We start from the raw sequence: 16,978 nt of genomic DNA on the forward strand, positions 1-16,978 counted from the left end.
TTCTACAGACCTAACTTAATTACCTTGTTGGGCCACACAATTATTAACCATGCACCGTCCAAAGAATACAACTGCAGCTGACAGGCTAAAAGAATTCGCTAGAAGTGACACTTCAGATGGTGCAAGATCTCTTAGAAATAGTTCCTCACAAGCTCAGCGGGGGAAAATCCGCCTCTCTGATAGTGTTGATGAGAGCGAGCAAGATGATTTGACTCTTAAACAAGCATCTGAGCAATTAATGCAAGCTATATCTCTAACTAGGACGTCTCTTTCTGAAAAAATAGAAGATGTACACACGGAGGTGGGGCGCCTAAGGCAAGACATGCAGACCATGAAGGGACGTATAACAGAAGTTGAAACAAGGGTGTCTCAGGTGGAGGACACTATCAAACCTATGGAGGCAAAACTAGCGAAAGTTGCTGGGTCCATAAACGCCTGGAAACAAAAGGCAGACGATTTGGAAAACAGACTGCGTCGAAACAATATTCGCATTATTGGTCTGCCGGAGCGCTCAGAAGGCCAACAACCTGAAAAATTCCTGGAAGATTGGCTCAAATCCTCTTTGGGAGACACATTCTCCCCAATGTTCTCGGTGGAAAGAGCCCATAGAGTCCCTACAAGATCCCTTCCTCCTGGAGCCCCACCCAGACCGTTCCTGGCACGCATCCTTAACTGCAAGGACAGAGATGCTATTCTGCGACTGGCGCCACAAAAGAGTCCCATCAAGTTTAATAGTGCTACAATCTCGATTTTCCCAGACTTCTCCGTCGAACTTCAGAAACAGCGGGCAAGATTTATGGATGTCAAAAAACAACTCAGAGACAAGAACATCATCTACTCCATGATCTATCCAGCACGTCTCCGGGTGGTCTGCAATGGTTCCTCCTTATTCTTCACTGACCCATCGGAGGCAGAGGACTGGCTGCGATCCCGTGGGAAGTCTAATGCAACGGAACCCTGAAAAGTTTCCGACCAACTAATGCCTCTTTAAATTTTGAAATTGGAGCTCTCTCTGCGAGCGTTCAAAATACCAACAATACCGGACGCCAGGAGTCAGCGGGGGTATCCCCAGGTTTATCTGAGGATGGGAGCGATAAACAATGCTCCTGGATTGTTCAGTTCTTGTTAAGTTTTCTTTTTTTGTTAAGTTTAACTAGCCCTAATAAGTATTTAGGTAAAAGTCGCCTCCAGAGCTGTTATAATTATCTGTGCGTAATCTGTAGACCTCTCTCGACCATCATTGTATGCCATAGGTTAAGGAATGAATATGGAGTCTAAATTGATATGTATGACCTGGAATATACGGGGTATTAAATCACCTCGGAAGAAAATTAAGGTGTTTTCCCAGATCAGGCGATATCATCCTCATATTGTGGCCCTGGTAGAAACACATTTAACTAGAGATACAGCCAGAAGCGTACAGAAACCCTGGGTACAATGGCATTTTCATGCGTTCCATACCAGCTACTCGAGAGGGGTATCATTGTTAATACACAGAGATGTTCGATGGGAGGCCCGGACGATTCGGCGGGACACAGAGGGGCGTTTTGTTTTTGTTCATGCATTAATTAATTCCCGTGAATGTTATATTGTGCATTTACAACCCCCCTCCAGCTAATATTTCAGTACTTAAGATGGCAATGAGTTTTGCTTTAAATTACCCAGACGCACATGTCATCTGTATGGGTGACTTTAACCTGGTCATGGATAGTGGTCTGGATAGGTTGAGACTGGGAGATGGGTCGTCTAGGGAACCTCTGTCTTTGTCTTCTTCATTGGCCCCGACTCAGCTGGCACTGTTCATAGGAAATAGTGGCTGGGTGGACCTGTGGAGGATACATCACCCTGGGGAAAAAGGATATACCTGCCACTCATCTACTAAAAGTTCCCTGTCCCGTATAGACTATATTTTTGGGTCTGTCGGCTTGGTGCAATGGGTAAGCGGTATAGAACATGGTAATAGAGGAATCTCGGACCACAGTCCAATTGTTCTCACGCTTACATTTGGGAAACTGACTAATGGTAGAATATGGAAGTTGAACCCCTTTTGGCTTAAACTAATAGACTCAAGTGATAGAACAGTTGACCAGTTGAATTGTTACACTCGATCTCACCCAGAACCTCAGGATATTAATTTATTTTGGGACGCCCTTAAGGCGTACCTAAGGGGCTGTTTGTCCTCTACGATTTCTTATGTTAAAAGGGTGACATCGAGGGACGACGATGAGATTGAGCAACGCTTGAAAGATGCTGAGGCCGCATATACAGCCAGTCAAACTAATAATAATAAGGTTGAGTGGTTAACCCTGCAAAGATTATATGCCCAACACCTGGACACTAAATCCAAACGTAAGCTGTTTTTTACGCGACAATCATATTTTGAAGTGGGGAATCAGGCGGGGAAATTTTTGGCTTTCCTGGTACGTCAACACAATACGTCTAATATGGTAATACAACTTCGCTCGCCAGATGGCTCGTTGAACACCACCACCGAGGAAATACTTCAGTGCTTTTATACCGTATATACTCGAGTATAAGCCGAGATTTTCAGCCCAAATTTTTGGGCTGAAAGTGCCCCCCTCGGCTTATACTCGAGTCACGGTAGCGGTGGGGTCGGCGGGTGAGGGGCTGAGGGCGCTGGGGTATACTTACCTAGTCCCAGCGATCCTCGCGCTGTCCCTGCCGTCCCACGGGCTTCGGCGCTGCAGTTTCTTCCTCTCTTCAGCGGTCACGTGGGACCGCTCATTACAGAAATGAATAAGCGGCTCCACCTCCCATAGGGGCGGAGCTGCCTATTCATTCCTCTAATCAGCGGTGCCGGTGACCGCTGATAGAGAAAGAAGCTGCGGCACCGAAGACAGGAGGGGACAGCGCGAGGATCGCCAGGACTAGGTGAGTATAGCATATTCACCTGTCCTCGTTCCAGCCGCCGGGCGCCGATCCATCTTCCCGGCCGGCGCCTCCATCTTCCCGGCGTCTCTGCTCTCTGACTGTTCAGGCAGAGGGCGCGATGACGCATACAGTGTGCGCGGCGCCCTCTGCCTGATCAGTCAGAGCAGAGACGCCGGGAAGATGGAGGCGCCGGAACGAGACGCCGGGAGCTGCAATCAAGGGAGGTGAGTATGTGTTTTTTTTTCTTTATTGCGGCAGCGGCGGCACAAATTTATGTGGAACATCTATGGGGCACAGTGAACGGTGCAGAGCACCGTATATGGCACAGCACAGCTATGGGGTACAGTGAACGGTGCAGAGCACCGTATATGGCACAGCACAGCTATGGGGTACAGTGAACGGTGCAGAGCACCGTATATGGCACAGCACAGCTATGGGGCACAGTGAACGGTGCAGAGCACCGTATATGGCACAGCACAGCTATGGGGTACAGTGAACGGTGCAGAGCACCGTATATGGCACAGCACAGCTATGGGGTACAGTGAACGGTGCAGAGCACCGTATATGGCACAGCACAGCTATGGGGCACAGTGAACGGTGCAGAGCACCGTATATGGCACAGCACAGCTATGGGGCACAGTGAACGGTGCAGAGCACCGTATATGGCACAGCACAGCTATGGGGCACAGTGAACGGTGCAGAGCACCGTATATGGCACAGCACAGCTATGGGGCACAGTGAACGGTGCAGAGCACCGTATATGGCACAGCACAGCTATGGGGCACAGTGAACGGTGCAGAGCACCGTATATGGCACAGCACAGCTATGGGGCACAGTGAACGGTGCAGAGCACCGTATATGGCACAGCACAGCTATGGGGCACAGTGAACGGTGCAGAGCACCGTATATGGCACAGCACAGCTATGGGGCACAGTGAACGGTGCAGAGCACCGTATATGGCACAGCACAGCTATGGGGCACAGTGAACGGTGCAGAGCACCGTATATGGCACAGCACAGCTATGGGGCACAGTGAACGGTGCAGAGCACCGTATATGGCACAGCACAGCTATGGGGCACAGTGAACGGTGCAGAGCACCGTATATGGCACAGCACAGCTATGGGGCACAGTGAACGGTGCAGAGCACCGTATATGGCACAGCACAGCTATGGGGCACAGTGAACGGTGCAGAGCACCGTATATGGCACAGCACAGCTATGGGGCACAGTGAACGGTGCAGAGCACCGTATATGGCACAGCACAGCTATGGGGCACAGTGAACGGTGCAGAGCACCGTATATGGCACAGCACAGCTATGGGGCACAGTGAACGGTGCAGAGCACCGTATATGGCACAGCACAGCTATGGGGCACAGTGAACGGTGCAGAGCACCGTATATGGCACAGCACAGCTATGGGGCACAGTGAACGGTGCAGAGCACCGTATATGGCACAGCTAGGGGGCACAATGAACGGTGCAGAGCACCGTATATGGCACAGCACAGCTATGGGGCACAGTGAACGGTGCAGAGCACCGTATATGGCACAGCACAGCTATGGGGCACAGTGAACGGTGCAGAGCACCGTATATGGCACAGCACAGCTATGGGGCACAGTGAACGGTGCAGAGCACCGTATATGGCACAGCACAGCTATGGGGCACAGTGAACGGTGCAGAGCGCCGTATATGGCACAGCACAGCTATGGGGCACAGTGAACGGTGCAGAGCGCCGTATATGGCACAGCACAGCTATGGGGTACAGTGAACGGTGCAGAGCACCGTATATGGCACAGCACAGCTATGGGGCACAGTGAACGGTGCAGAGCACCGTATATGGCACAGCACAGCTATGGGGCACAGTGAACGGTGCAGAGCACCGTATATGGCACAGCACAGCTATGGGGCACAGTGAACGGTGCAGAGCACCGTATATGGCACAGCTATGGGGCACAATGAACGGTGCAGAGCACTATATGGCACAGCTATGGGGAAATAATGATCTATTTTTATTTTTGAAATTCACCGGTAAATGCTGCATTTCCACCCTAGGCTTATACTCGAGTCAATAAGTTTTCCCAGTTTTTTGTGGCAAAATTAGGGGGGTCGGCTTATACTCGGGTCGGCTTATACTCGAGTATATACGGTAATTATTATAAAGGGTTATATGAGTCCAAGAGCGATTTCAGTGTTTCAGATTGTTTAGAATATTTATCCGATATAGAATTCCCTACACTGAATTCCACCCAGCAGGCTTTTATGGACGCTGAATTTACCCTAGAAGAAATAGAGCAAGCTATAACGGATATGGCCTCCGGGAAGGCCCCCGGGCCAGATGGCTTTCCAGTCGAATTGTATAGGAAATACCGAGAAGTACTAGCTCCACTTTTATTACAAGTATTCAGAGCGATATGGAGAGGGGGATGCCTGCCCGATACTTTTTATGAGGCACATATTATTGTACTCAGAAAGGAGGGGAAAGATCCATTAGAGTGGGAATAAAGGTTTATACCTTGTGGGAATAAAAGGACTAGAAATAGGAAAAACCCAATGTGGCTAAACAAAGAAGTAAGACAGGCAATTAACAGTAAAAAGAAAGCATTTGCACTACTAAAGCAGGATGGCACCATTGAAGCTCTAAAAAACTATAGGGAGAAAAATACTTTATCTAAAAAACTAATTAAAGCTGCCAAAAAGGAAACAGAGAAGCACATTGCTAAGGAGAGTAAAACTAATCCCAAACTGTTCTTCAACTATATCAATAGTAAAAGAATAAAAACTGAAAATGTAGGCCCCTTAAAAAATAGTGAGGAAAGAATGGTTGTAGATGACGAGGAAAAAGCTAACATATTAAACACCTTCTTCTCCACGGTATTCACGGTGGAAAATGAAATGCTAGGTGAAATCCCAAGAAACAATGAAAACCCTATATTAAGGGTCACCAATCTAACCCAAGAAGAGGTGCGAAACCGGCTAAATAAGATTAAAATAGATAAATCTCCGGGTCCGGATGGCATACACCCACGAGTACTAAGAGAACTAAGTAATGTAATAGATAAACCATTATTTCTTATTTTTAGGGACTCTATAGCGACAGGCTCTGTTCCGCAGGATTGGCGCATAGCAAATGTGGTGCCAATATTCAAAAAGGGCTCTAAAAGTGAACCTGGAAATTATAGGCCAGTAAGTCTAACCTCTATTGTTGGTAAAATATTTGAAGGGTTTCTGAGGGATGTTATTCTGGATTATCTCAATGAGAATAACTGTTTAACTCCATATCAGCATGGGTTTATGAGAAATCGCTCCTGTCAAACCAATCTAATCAGTTTTTATGAAGAGGTAAGCTATAGGCTGGACCACGGTGAGTCATTGGACGTGGTATATCTCGATTTTTCCAAAGCGTTTGATACCGTGCCGCACAAGAGGTTGGTACACAAAATGAGAATGCTTGGTCTGGGGGAAAATGTGTGTAAATGGGTTAGTAACTGGCTTAGTGATAGAAAGCAGAGGGTGGTTATAAATGGTATAGTCTCTAACTGGGTCGCTGTGACCAGTGGGGTACCGCAGGGGTCAGTATTGGGACCTGTTCTCTTCAACATATTCATTAATGATCTGGTAGAAGGTTTACACAGTAAAATATCGATATTTGCAGATGATACAAAACTATGTAAAGCAGTTAATACAAGAGAAGATAGTATTCTGCTACAGATGGATCTGGATAAGTTGGAAACTTGGGCTGAAAGGTGGCAGATGAGGTTTAACAATGATAAATGTAAGGTTATACACATGGGAAGAGGGAATCAATATCACCATTACACACTGAACGGGAAACCACTGGGTAAATCTGACAGGGAGAAGGACTTGGGGATCCTAGTTAATGATAAACTTACCTGGAGCAGCCAGTGCCAGGCAGCAGCTGCCAAGGCAAACAGGATCATGGGGTGCATTAAAAGAGGTCTGGATACACATGATGAGAGCATTATACTGCCTCTGTACAAATCCCTAGTTAGACCGCACATGGAGTACTGTGTCCAGTTTTGGGCACCGGTGCTCAGGAAGGATATAATGGAACTAGAGAGAGTACAAAGGAGGGCAACAAAATTAATAAAGGGGATGGGAGAACTACAATACCCAGATAGATTAGCGAAATTAGGATTATTTAGTCTAGAAAAAAGACGACTGAGGGGCGATCTAATAACCATGTATAAGTATATAAGGGGACAATACAAATATCTCGCTGAGGATCTGTTTATACCAAGGAAGGTGACGGGCACAAGGGGGCATTCTTTGCGTCTGGAGGAGAGAAGGTTTTTCCACCAACATAGAAGAGGATTCTTTACTGTTAGGGCAGTGAGAATCTGGAATTGCTTGCCTGAGGAGGTGGTGATGGCGAACTCAGTCGAGGGGTTCAAGAGAGGCCTGGATGTCTTCCTGGAGCAGAACAATATTGTATCATACAATTATTAGGTTCTGTAGAAGGACGTAGATCTGGGTATTTATTATGATGGAATATAGGCTGAACTGGATGGACAAATGGCTTTTTTCGGTCTTACTAACTATGTTACTATGTTACTATGTATGTTAGAGTGCGGGTCCTATCGCCCCATATCGTTAGTAAATGTAGACTATAAGATTTTTACTAAAATTTTAGCCACTAGGCTGAACTCTATTATACTAGACATTATACACCCGGATCAAACTGGCTTTATGCCTGGTAAGAGCACCTCTATAAATATCAGGCGGGTTCAATCGATAATCCAATACAGCTCTTTGCTGCCAGATAATATCTGGGCATTGGCGTCGTTGGACGCAGCTAAGGCGTTTGACTCTCTTGAATGGCCCTTTTTGTCTGCTTGTCTGCAGAAATATGGTTTCGGGGCTAAATTCCTGAATTGGGTTAATGTATTATACATGAAACCAAAGGCCCGCATAATAGTAAATGGCTCCATCTCTGAGCCCTTTCTATTATATAGAGGAACCCGTCAAGGGTGTCCCCTTTCCCCAGCCCTATTTGCTCTAGCAATAGAGGCATTGGCAATACGCCTCCGATCTTCCCCCGGTATTGAGGGTATAAAAATAGCGGATCGCATTGATACCATTGGTTTATACGCTGATGACATGATAGTATTCATGGATAACACGGAAGAGACGTTACCGAGGGTGATTACTACCATAGATAGATTTAGTGGGTTCTCAGGCCTATATATTAACTGGGATAAATCTGCTCTAATGCCTCTCTCTCAGTCCCCAGCATCTAATCTCAATACTCTTTCCTCGTTGCCCATAGTATCTAACTTTAAGTACTTGGGTATATATATGTCTCAACATAGTGGGTCAGACTTACAACTCAATATTCTCCCTCTGCTGGATTACGCTAAATTGAAATTTACGTCTTGGAGCAAGATTCCATTATCTGTAGCAGGTCGTATTAACCTCATTAAAATGATATTGCTCCCTAAATGTAACTATTGTCTCCAACATAGCGCAGTAACTGTGCCGAAGTTCTTCTTCACCAACTTAAACTCTCAGGTTGCTTCGTTCATATGGGGAAAAAGCAGGCCTAAGCTTAAATTAACTACTTTGCAGAGATCTAAGCAGGGGGGAGGAGCGGCATTACCGGATTTTTTTTTATTTTTTTTATACGATCTGGCAGGACAGGCGAGGGCACTAAGTAAATGGATGCCTCATAACTACCTCCCTAATTCTGAAAGTCATCTGGTTAGTTCTGTTAGCGCTAAATGTCCATTGGGCCTTTTGGAGTCGTGGAAAATAAACGCTCCCCGCATGTTACCTATGCTCCGACTGGCACGATCAGCCTGGAGGCAGATTAAAAAAGTTATTGGATTTGGAGATATTATTGCTGAAATGCCTTTATGGGACAATGGTTATTTCCCCATGTTGATAGATCATCCATCTGCAGGTTTTTGGATTTCCAACTGGGTTTTCTCGGTGGGGGATTTATACGATCAGGGGGTCTTTATGTCTTTTGAACAGCTGCAGGCTAAATATGCTTTTCCAAGATCTCAATTTTTCCGCTATCTGCAACTTAGAACAGCCATTCAGTCATATATTAGAAATGTGGGAGCAAACCGCAACATCTCATCTTTGCCACTGATAGGCATTCTTAAATCACAGGGACCTCAGGGTCTTATTTCATCCTTGTACACATATCTGTTGTCAATGGGAGCGAATTCGGCCATAGACTTGGTTAAGGGCAAATGGGAGGGACTTATCCCCGATATGCAGAGTGAGGCATGGGAGGACGTTCTTGACTCTCCCCTTAAAGTATCCCCGTCAATTAATAACAAGATGACCCAGTTATATATAATTCATCAGTCATATCTGACCCCAGTGAGACTTTTTCGGATGGGTCGATACTCGACGCCGGAATGTCTGCGTTGCCACTCACCAGATGCTGACTTCATACACATGATATGGCAGTGCCCAATTATTTTTCAATATTGGAGGGAGGTAACGTCGTTATTGACTTCACTATTGTCAATCCCGGTTCCTCTTGAACCTCTGGTTTGTCTGTTTGGAGTGTGGGATGAGGAGGCTTGGGAACATTATGTTGGGATTTTTTTTTACGAGAAGTATTATTTTTGGCACGAAAGATGTTAGCGTTGCGGTGGATGGGAAGGTCACCCCCCACACTTAGGTCCTGGGTTGAGCTGGTGAACACAATTGTCCCATATGAACGCACACTCTACCAGAATAGGGGTTGCCCGGGCAAATTCAATAAAATCTGGGATAGGTGGAATGCCTCCCATCTCACTTTGTGATCTAACCAATTGATAAGGATACAGTGTATTTGACCTCTTGTTCTGCAGATATTGCACAATAGAGAGTATAATGTTACTGCAATAAGGTGAAGTAGTAGTAGCTTTGGAGGCTTAGTCTAGTTTAGTTTAGTTTGGTTGTAGTTCAGGAACTTTGCATACTGACAGTTCCATAATTTTATGTATATGTCTTCTTTCGTATATATACAAATGATTGGTATATGTATACTCTGATGTCTTTTCCTTTCTTGCGAATGTAACCGTGCAAGTCAATAACAAAGACAAACATTTATACTGTATTTTATTTGTGATTAATAAATAAACGAATTTAAAAAAAAAAAAAAGTGACCCACCTGAGATCCCGTGCGAGGAGGGAAAATGTCCCAATACACAGGACTGTAAATATGTGGCAGCTGTGACCCGGAGTCAGGCTGCGGCTCAGACTCAGGCCCAGAGATTAGAGGATGAGTCTCAGACAGAACTGCCAAGACAGGAGGTCCATACTGTGGTCCCGGAGCCTCCATACATGGCAGACCCACCACGGTCCCTGATAACAGACACTGAAGACTCAGCTTCAGACCAGGGCCTGGCAGTCACACTAGGCCGGGGCCTGCAGGCTGACCGTCAGAGCTTCCAGGAGGTCCATACTGTGGTCCCGAAGCCTCCATACATGGCAGACCCACCAAGGTCCCTGATAACAGACACTGAAGACTCAGCTTCAGACCAGTGCCTGGCAGTCACACTAGGCCGGGGCCTGCAGGCTGACCGTCAGAGCTTCCAGGAGGCCCTGCAGGCTGACCGTCAGAGCTTCCAGGAGGCCCATACAGTGGTCCCGGAGCCTCCATACATGGCAGGCCCACCAAGGTCCCTGATAACAGACACTGAAAGCTCAGCTTCAGACCAGGGCCTGGCAGTCACACTAGGCCAGGGCCTGCAGGCTGACAGTCAGAGCTTCCAGGAGGCCCTGCAGACAGATGCCAGTCTGGAGGAGCTCAGATGTCTTGTAGGCCGACCCTCTGCTGCTTCTGACAAAGAGAGAGTATACTGCGACCAGGGCAGACAGTATACAGAGACTATCCCCACGGATACTACAGAATCTTGGGACTATGAACGGCGGCTGATCGTCCCTTATCCATTTAGGGAACAATTATTGAGGATTGCGCATGAAATTCCTTTGGCCGGACACCTTGGAATATAAAAGACTAAAGCTCGCCTGACACATAACTTCTATTGGCCCAAGATGGGGACAGATATTGCCAATTACTGCCGATCATGTGTAGTTTGTTAGAGAGTTGGGAAGTCCGGGAATATACAGAAAACTCCATTGATACCACTGCCTGTGATCGATGAGCCTTTCCAGCGAGTGGCTGTGGATATCATAGGGCCCCTTGCAATCCCTAGCAGATCTGGCAAAAAGTACATCCTCACAGTGGTGGACTATGCTACACGATACCCGGAAGCTGTGGCACTATCCTCCATCCCAGCAGACAAAGTGGCGGATGCTTTACTGACTGTGTTCTCTCGTGTGGGTTTCCCCAGGGAAATGTTGACCGATCAGGGAACCCAGTTCATGTCTGATCTGATGGAAAGCCTCTGTGAAAGAATACAAGTACAGCATGTTGTGGCCAGCGCCTATCCTTCCCAAACCAACGGACTCTCCGAGCGTTTTAATGGAACATGAAGCAAATGGTCAAAATGTTGGTGGAGACTGAAGGGAGAGACTGGGAGCGGTACCTCCCCATCTGCTGTTTGCCTACAGAGAGCTACCCCAGGCGTCTACTGGATTCTCCCCCTTTGAACTGGTCTATGGGAGGAGGGTCAGGGGCCACTGGATTTGATTAAGGACTGTTGAGAGGACGACCCCAGAACTACTGGAGTCTCAGTGGTCGAATATGTACTGCGGCTCAGAGAGAGAATGCAAAAACTGAGCAACCTGGCCCATGAGAACGTGGCCCAGGCCCAAACCAACCAGAAGGTCTGGTACGACCATAATGCCAGACTGAGGGCCTACGAGGAAGGGCAGAAGGTTTGGGTGTTGGTCCCTATGTTACAGAATAAATTGCAGGCCGCATGGGAGGGACCATACACTGTACATAAGAGGCTGAATGTTAATTATGTGGTGACACTAGTTGAGCATGCAAAGCGTCAGGAAGTGTTTCATGTAAATATGCTGAAGGCTCATCATGGCAGGGAGGCCTGTGTCTTACCTGTCTGTAGCCGGCCTGAAGAGGGGGAGGCTGATCTGTTATTAGATGTGGGGGCCGGGACTCAGTACATGGAGTCCCTGGAGTCAGCAGAGTTTAACCCTGAGCTATCCCACAGTCAGAGGTCTGAGCTGATGGGGGCGCTCAGCGAGTTCACCGAAGTCTTCACAGGGGAACCTGGGAGGACACACTTAGCAGTTCAACATGTGGACACTGGTACGAATCCCCCAGTACGGCAGTCTGCACACCGTGTGTCAGCAGAGGTGAAGGCACACATGAGGGAACAGGTAGAGGAGATGCTGAAACTCAAGGTGATACAAAAATCCCAGAGTGCCTGGGCCTCGCCTGTGGTTCTTGTCCCAAAAAAGGACCGTACTACATTCTTCCTACCCTCAGGGAGCAAAAAGCAACTACCAGTTAGATAATTTCTGTAAGTTTCTCCTGTTTATTTTGACACTGTTTTGCATAAGTTGTATTTTTTTTAATCATTTTTATACCTTTTTTTTTATTGTAAGCATTGAACCTTTTGTTATTAAGGTATAAAACTTTAACAAGTTGAACCTTAAATGTTCTAAAAGAATCCATAGCCTAAGTCAGTGTTCCCCAAGTCCGGTCCTCAAGAGCCACCAACAGGTCATGTTTTCAGGATTTCCTTAGTATTGCACAGGTGATAATTGCATCACCTGGACAGGCAAGCATTCAATGACCTGTGCATTACTAAGGAAATCCTGAAAACATGACCTGTTGGTGGCTCTTGAGTACCGGACTTGGGGAACACTGGTCTAAAGTGTGTGAGCCTTATGAGTAATAGACATATTTTTATTAGTATTGTTAGTTCCGGGACTCATTGCCCGTGTATTCGATGAGTGGTGGCAGCGTGTATGAGCGGGTGTGTGGCCTGGGTCGGTGTGTGATTTATGCTCCCATTACAGCATAGGACAGAGGTTGAATGCTGGACTGAGAGTGGGGAGATAGATTAACCCTTGCAGGCACAACCCCAAGTCACGTGTGAGAGTGGGCACGTGACGAATAAGTGACTCCACGGAGAAGGGATCCGTGACAGGGATGCTGGGGATTGAGAGGTGGGATGCTTGGGGGATGAGAGGTGGGATGCTTGGGGTGATCCTCCTGCACATGTGGCCGATTGTTTTCTGTTTCAGGTTCTCCAGGAGGTGGTCAGCTTCTTACACCGCCTGGCGTCCATTAACAAGGACTGCGCCGTGGTCATGTGCCGTCTTGGTGCAAAAGAAACGCTTAATAAAGTTTTGGAAAAGCAAAGCTCCCCCCTTCTTCAGGCCACGGAGCTGCGAGACCTCCTGTCTGAGTGCGAGAAGTACACCAGCCTCTACCAGAAGATGGCCACCAGCATCCTGGCCGGCTGCATCCAGGTAAGTGGCCCCAATCCCTTCATGGCACTCCGTGATGCTGCTGTGCTCCTGTCACCTCCAGAGCTGCACTCACTATTCTGTTACATTGTGTCTTATCCTCCAGTCACCTCCAGAGCTGCACTCACTATTCTGTTACATTGTGTCTTATCCTCCAGTCACCTCCAGAGCTGCACTCACTATTGTTACATTGTGTCTTATCCTCCAGTCACCTCCAGAGCTGCACTCACTTTTCTGTTACATTGTGTCTTATCCTCCAGTCACCTCCAGAGCTGCACTCACTATTGTTACATTGTGTCTTATCCTCCAGTCACCTCCAGAGCTGCACTCACTTTTCTGTTACATTGTGTCTTATCCTCCAGTCACCTCCAGAGCTGCACTCACTATTCTGTTACATTGTGTCTTATCCTCCAGTCACCTCCAGAGCTGCACTCACTATTGTTACATTGTGTCTTATCCTCCAGTTACCTCCAGAGCTGCACTCACTTTTCTGTTACATTGTGTCTTATCCTCCAGTCACCTCCAGAGCTGCACTCACTATTCTGTTACATTGCGTCTTATCCTCCAGTCACCTCCAGAGCTGCACTTACTATTGTTACATTGTGTCTTATCCTCCAGTCACCTCCAGAGCTGCACTCACTTTTCTGTTACATTGTGTCTTATCCTCCAGTCACCTCCAGAGCTGCACTCACTATTCTGTTACATTGTGTCTTATCCTCCAGTCACCTCCAGAGCTGCACTCACTATTCTGTTACATTGCGTCTTATCCTCCAGTCACCTCCAGAGCTGCACTCACTATTCTGTTACATTGCGTCTTATCCTCCAGTCACCTCCAGAGCTGCACTCACTATTCTGTTACATTGCGTCTTATCCTCCAGTCACCTCCAGAGCTGCACTCACTTTTCTGTTACATTGTGTCTTATCCTCCAGTCACCTCCAGAGCTGCACTCACTTTTCTGTTACATTGTGTCTTATCCTCCAGTCACCTCCAGAGCTGCACTCACTTTTCTGTTACATTGTGTCTTATCCTCCAGTCACCTCCAGAGCTGCACTCACTATTCTGTTACATTGCGTCTTATCCTCCAGTCACCTCCAGAGCTGCACTTACTATTGTTACATTGTGTCTTATCCTCCAGTCACCTCCAGAGCTGCACTCACTTTTCTGTTACATTGTGTCTTATCCTCCAGTCACCTCCAGAGCTGCACTCACTATTCTGTTACATTGTGTCTTATCCTCCAGTCACCTCCAGAGCTGCACTCACTATTCTGTTACATTGCGTCTTATCCTCCAGTCACCTCCAGAGCTGCACTCACTATTCTGTTACATTGCGTCTTATCCTCCAGTCACCTCCAGAGCTGCACTCACTATTCTGTTACATTGCGTCTTATCCTCCAGTCACCTCCAGAGCTGCACTCACTATTCTGTTACATTGCGTCTTATCCTCCAGTCACCTCCAGAGCTGCACTCACTATTCTGTTACATTGTGTCTTATCCTCCAGTCACCTCCAGAGCTGCACTCACTTTTCTGTTACATTGTGTCTTATCCTCCAGTCACCTCCAGAGCTGCACTCACTATTCTGTTACATTGCGTCTTATCCTCCAGTCACCTCCAGAGCTGCACTCACTATTCTGTTACATTGCGTCTTATCCTCCAGTCACCTCCAGAGCTGCACTCACTTTTCTGTTACATTGTGTCTTATCCTCCAGTCACCTCCAGAGCTGCACTCACTATTCTGTTACATTGTGTCTTATCCTCCGTTACATCTGCTTCAGTACAGTGCTGCTTAGGCTTCTTTCACACTTCCGTCTTCCAAATCTGCACAGGATCCGTCAAGACGTTGAAATGACGGATCCTGTGCAGATTGTGGAAAACGTGTGCACTGGCCTGTCTTTCTGACGGCCCCGTCGAGCCTATGTGCAGCTGTTGCGCATACACAACACAAACCAGGTAAAAAAAAAAACCAAAAATCGCAATATTCTCACCCACCGGCGCTCCTGCGCACCGATGCTCCCGGCAGCCAGCGTTCCTAGTAATACATTGCGAGAAGTCGCGGTTTCACCATATTTTACAATGTATTACTATGAACGCTGGCTGCCGGGAGCATCGCTGCGCGGGAACGCCGATAGGTGAAGATATTGCGTTTTTTAAATTATTTTTCACATTCTTTCTTGTTACTATTGATCCTGCATAGGCAGCATCAATAGTAAACAGAGAGCGAGCGAGAGTTTCCTGACGGGCACGCTCAGTTTGAATAGACGGGACCCGCCGCTGGATTCCTGCTTTTCACAGGCAGCGACGCATCCTGCGCCCATAGGCTTCCATTGTAGCCAGTGACGGGCAGCGCAGGATGCGTCGCTGACTGATTTTCCGACATGCAGAAAAAGCGTTCCTCTGAATGTTTTCTCTGCCCGACGGACTGTTTTTTATGCAGGGTGCAGTGGAAGATGGATGAAACGTGAGGCCGTCCGTCACAATCCATCGCTAATACAAGTCTATGGGAAAATGCAGGATCCAGCATTCTCAAAGAACCACGGATTGTGACGGGAGCTGAAAGACGGAAGTGAGAAAGAGGCCTTAGAGTCTGGGACATGATGTGAGTGCAGAGTAGTGAGTGCAGCTCTGGAGGTGACTGGTGCCGGGGTGTTGCGGAGCAGTGTCGGTGCGCTGTGAGGTGCTGTTAGACATTACTGAGCCGTCTCTCTCCTCCCGGCAGATGGTCCTGGGGCAGATAGAGGAGCATCGCCGCTGCCAGCAGCACATTAACGTCCCGTTCTTCGATGTGTTCTTGAGGAACCTTTGTCAGGGTGAGTAGTGGTCAGTGCCGGGGAGACCCCCCAACGAGGCGGAGTAGTGTCCATCCCCTGTACAAGAAGAAAACCTCTGTGTAAAGCGCTCAAAGAAATGTGGACCCCTCTATACATCACTCAGTGGGGTGGACCCCTCTATACGTGGCTCACGGTGGGGTGGACCCCTCTATACGTGGCTCACGGTGGGGTGGACCCCTCTATACGTGGCTCACGGTGGGGTGGACCCCTCTATACGTGGCTCACGGTGGGGTGGACCCCTCTATACGTGGCTCACAGTGGGGTGGACCCCTCTATACGTGGCTCACGGTGGGGTGGACCCCTCTATACGTGGCTCACGGTGGGGTGGACCCCTCTATACGTGGCTCACGGTGGGGTGGACCCCTCTATACGTGGCTCACGGTGGGGTGGACCCCTCTATACGTGGCTCACGGTGGGGTGGACCCCTCTATACGTGGCTCACGGTGGGGTGGACCCCTCTACACGTGGCTCACGGTGGGGTGGACCCCTCTATACGTGGCTCACGGTGGGGTGGACCCCTCTACACGTGGCTCACGGTGGGGTGGACCCCTTTATACGTGGCTCACGGTGGGGTGGACCCCTCTATACGTGGCTCACGGTGGGGTGGACCCCTTTACATGTGGCTCACGGTGGGGTGGACCCCTCTATACGTGGCTCACGGTGGGGTGGACCCCTCTATACGTGGCTCACGGTGGGGTGGACCCCTCTACACGTGGCTCACGGTGGGGTGGACCCCTCTATACGTGGCTCACGGTGGGGTGGACCCCTCTACACGTGGCTCACGGTGGGGTGGACCCCTTAATACGTGGCTCACGGTGGGGTGGACCCCTCTATACGTGGCTCACGGTGGGGTGGACCCCTTTACATGTGGCTCACGGTGGGGTGGACCCCTCT

At 48.2% G+C, this 16,978-nt stretch overlaps 1 protein-coding gene across 2 annotated transcripts in view; it reads left to right on the forward strand.

Annotated features, from left to right (window-relative positions):
- CUL9 (cullin 9) overlaps positions 1-16,978 on the forward strand; it is a 159,412-nt gene that overhangs the window by 21,842 nt on the left and 120,592 nt on the right. For both annotated transcript variants that reach the window (XM_069768218.1, XM_069768217.1), the window contains exons 14-15: positions 13,033-13,260; positions 15,973-16,063. In XM_069768218.1, the coding sequence (XP_069624319.1) occupies positions 13,033-13,260; positions 15,973-16,063 (319 nt within the window). The remainder of the gene's footprint in view (positions 1-13,032; positions 13,261-15,972; positions 16,064-16,978) is intronic.

The sequence above is a fragment of the Ranitomeya imitator genome, chromosome 5, assembly GCF_032444005.1.
Source record: "Ranitomeya imitator isolate aRanImi1 chromosome 5, aRanImi1.pri, whole genome shotgun sequence".
NCBI lineage: Eukaryota > Metazoa > Chordata > Amphibia > Anura > Dendrobatidae > Ranitomeya > Ranitomeya imitator.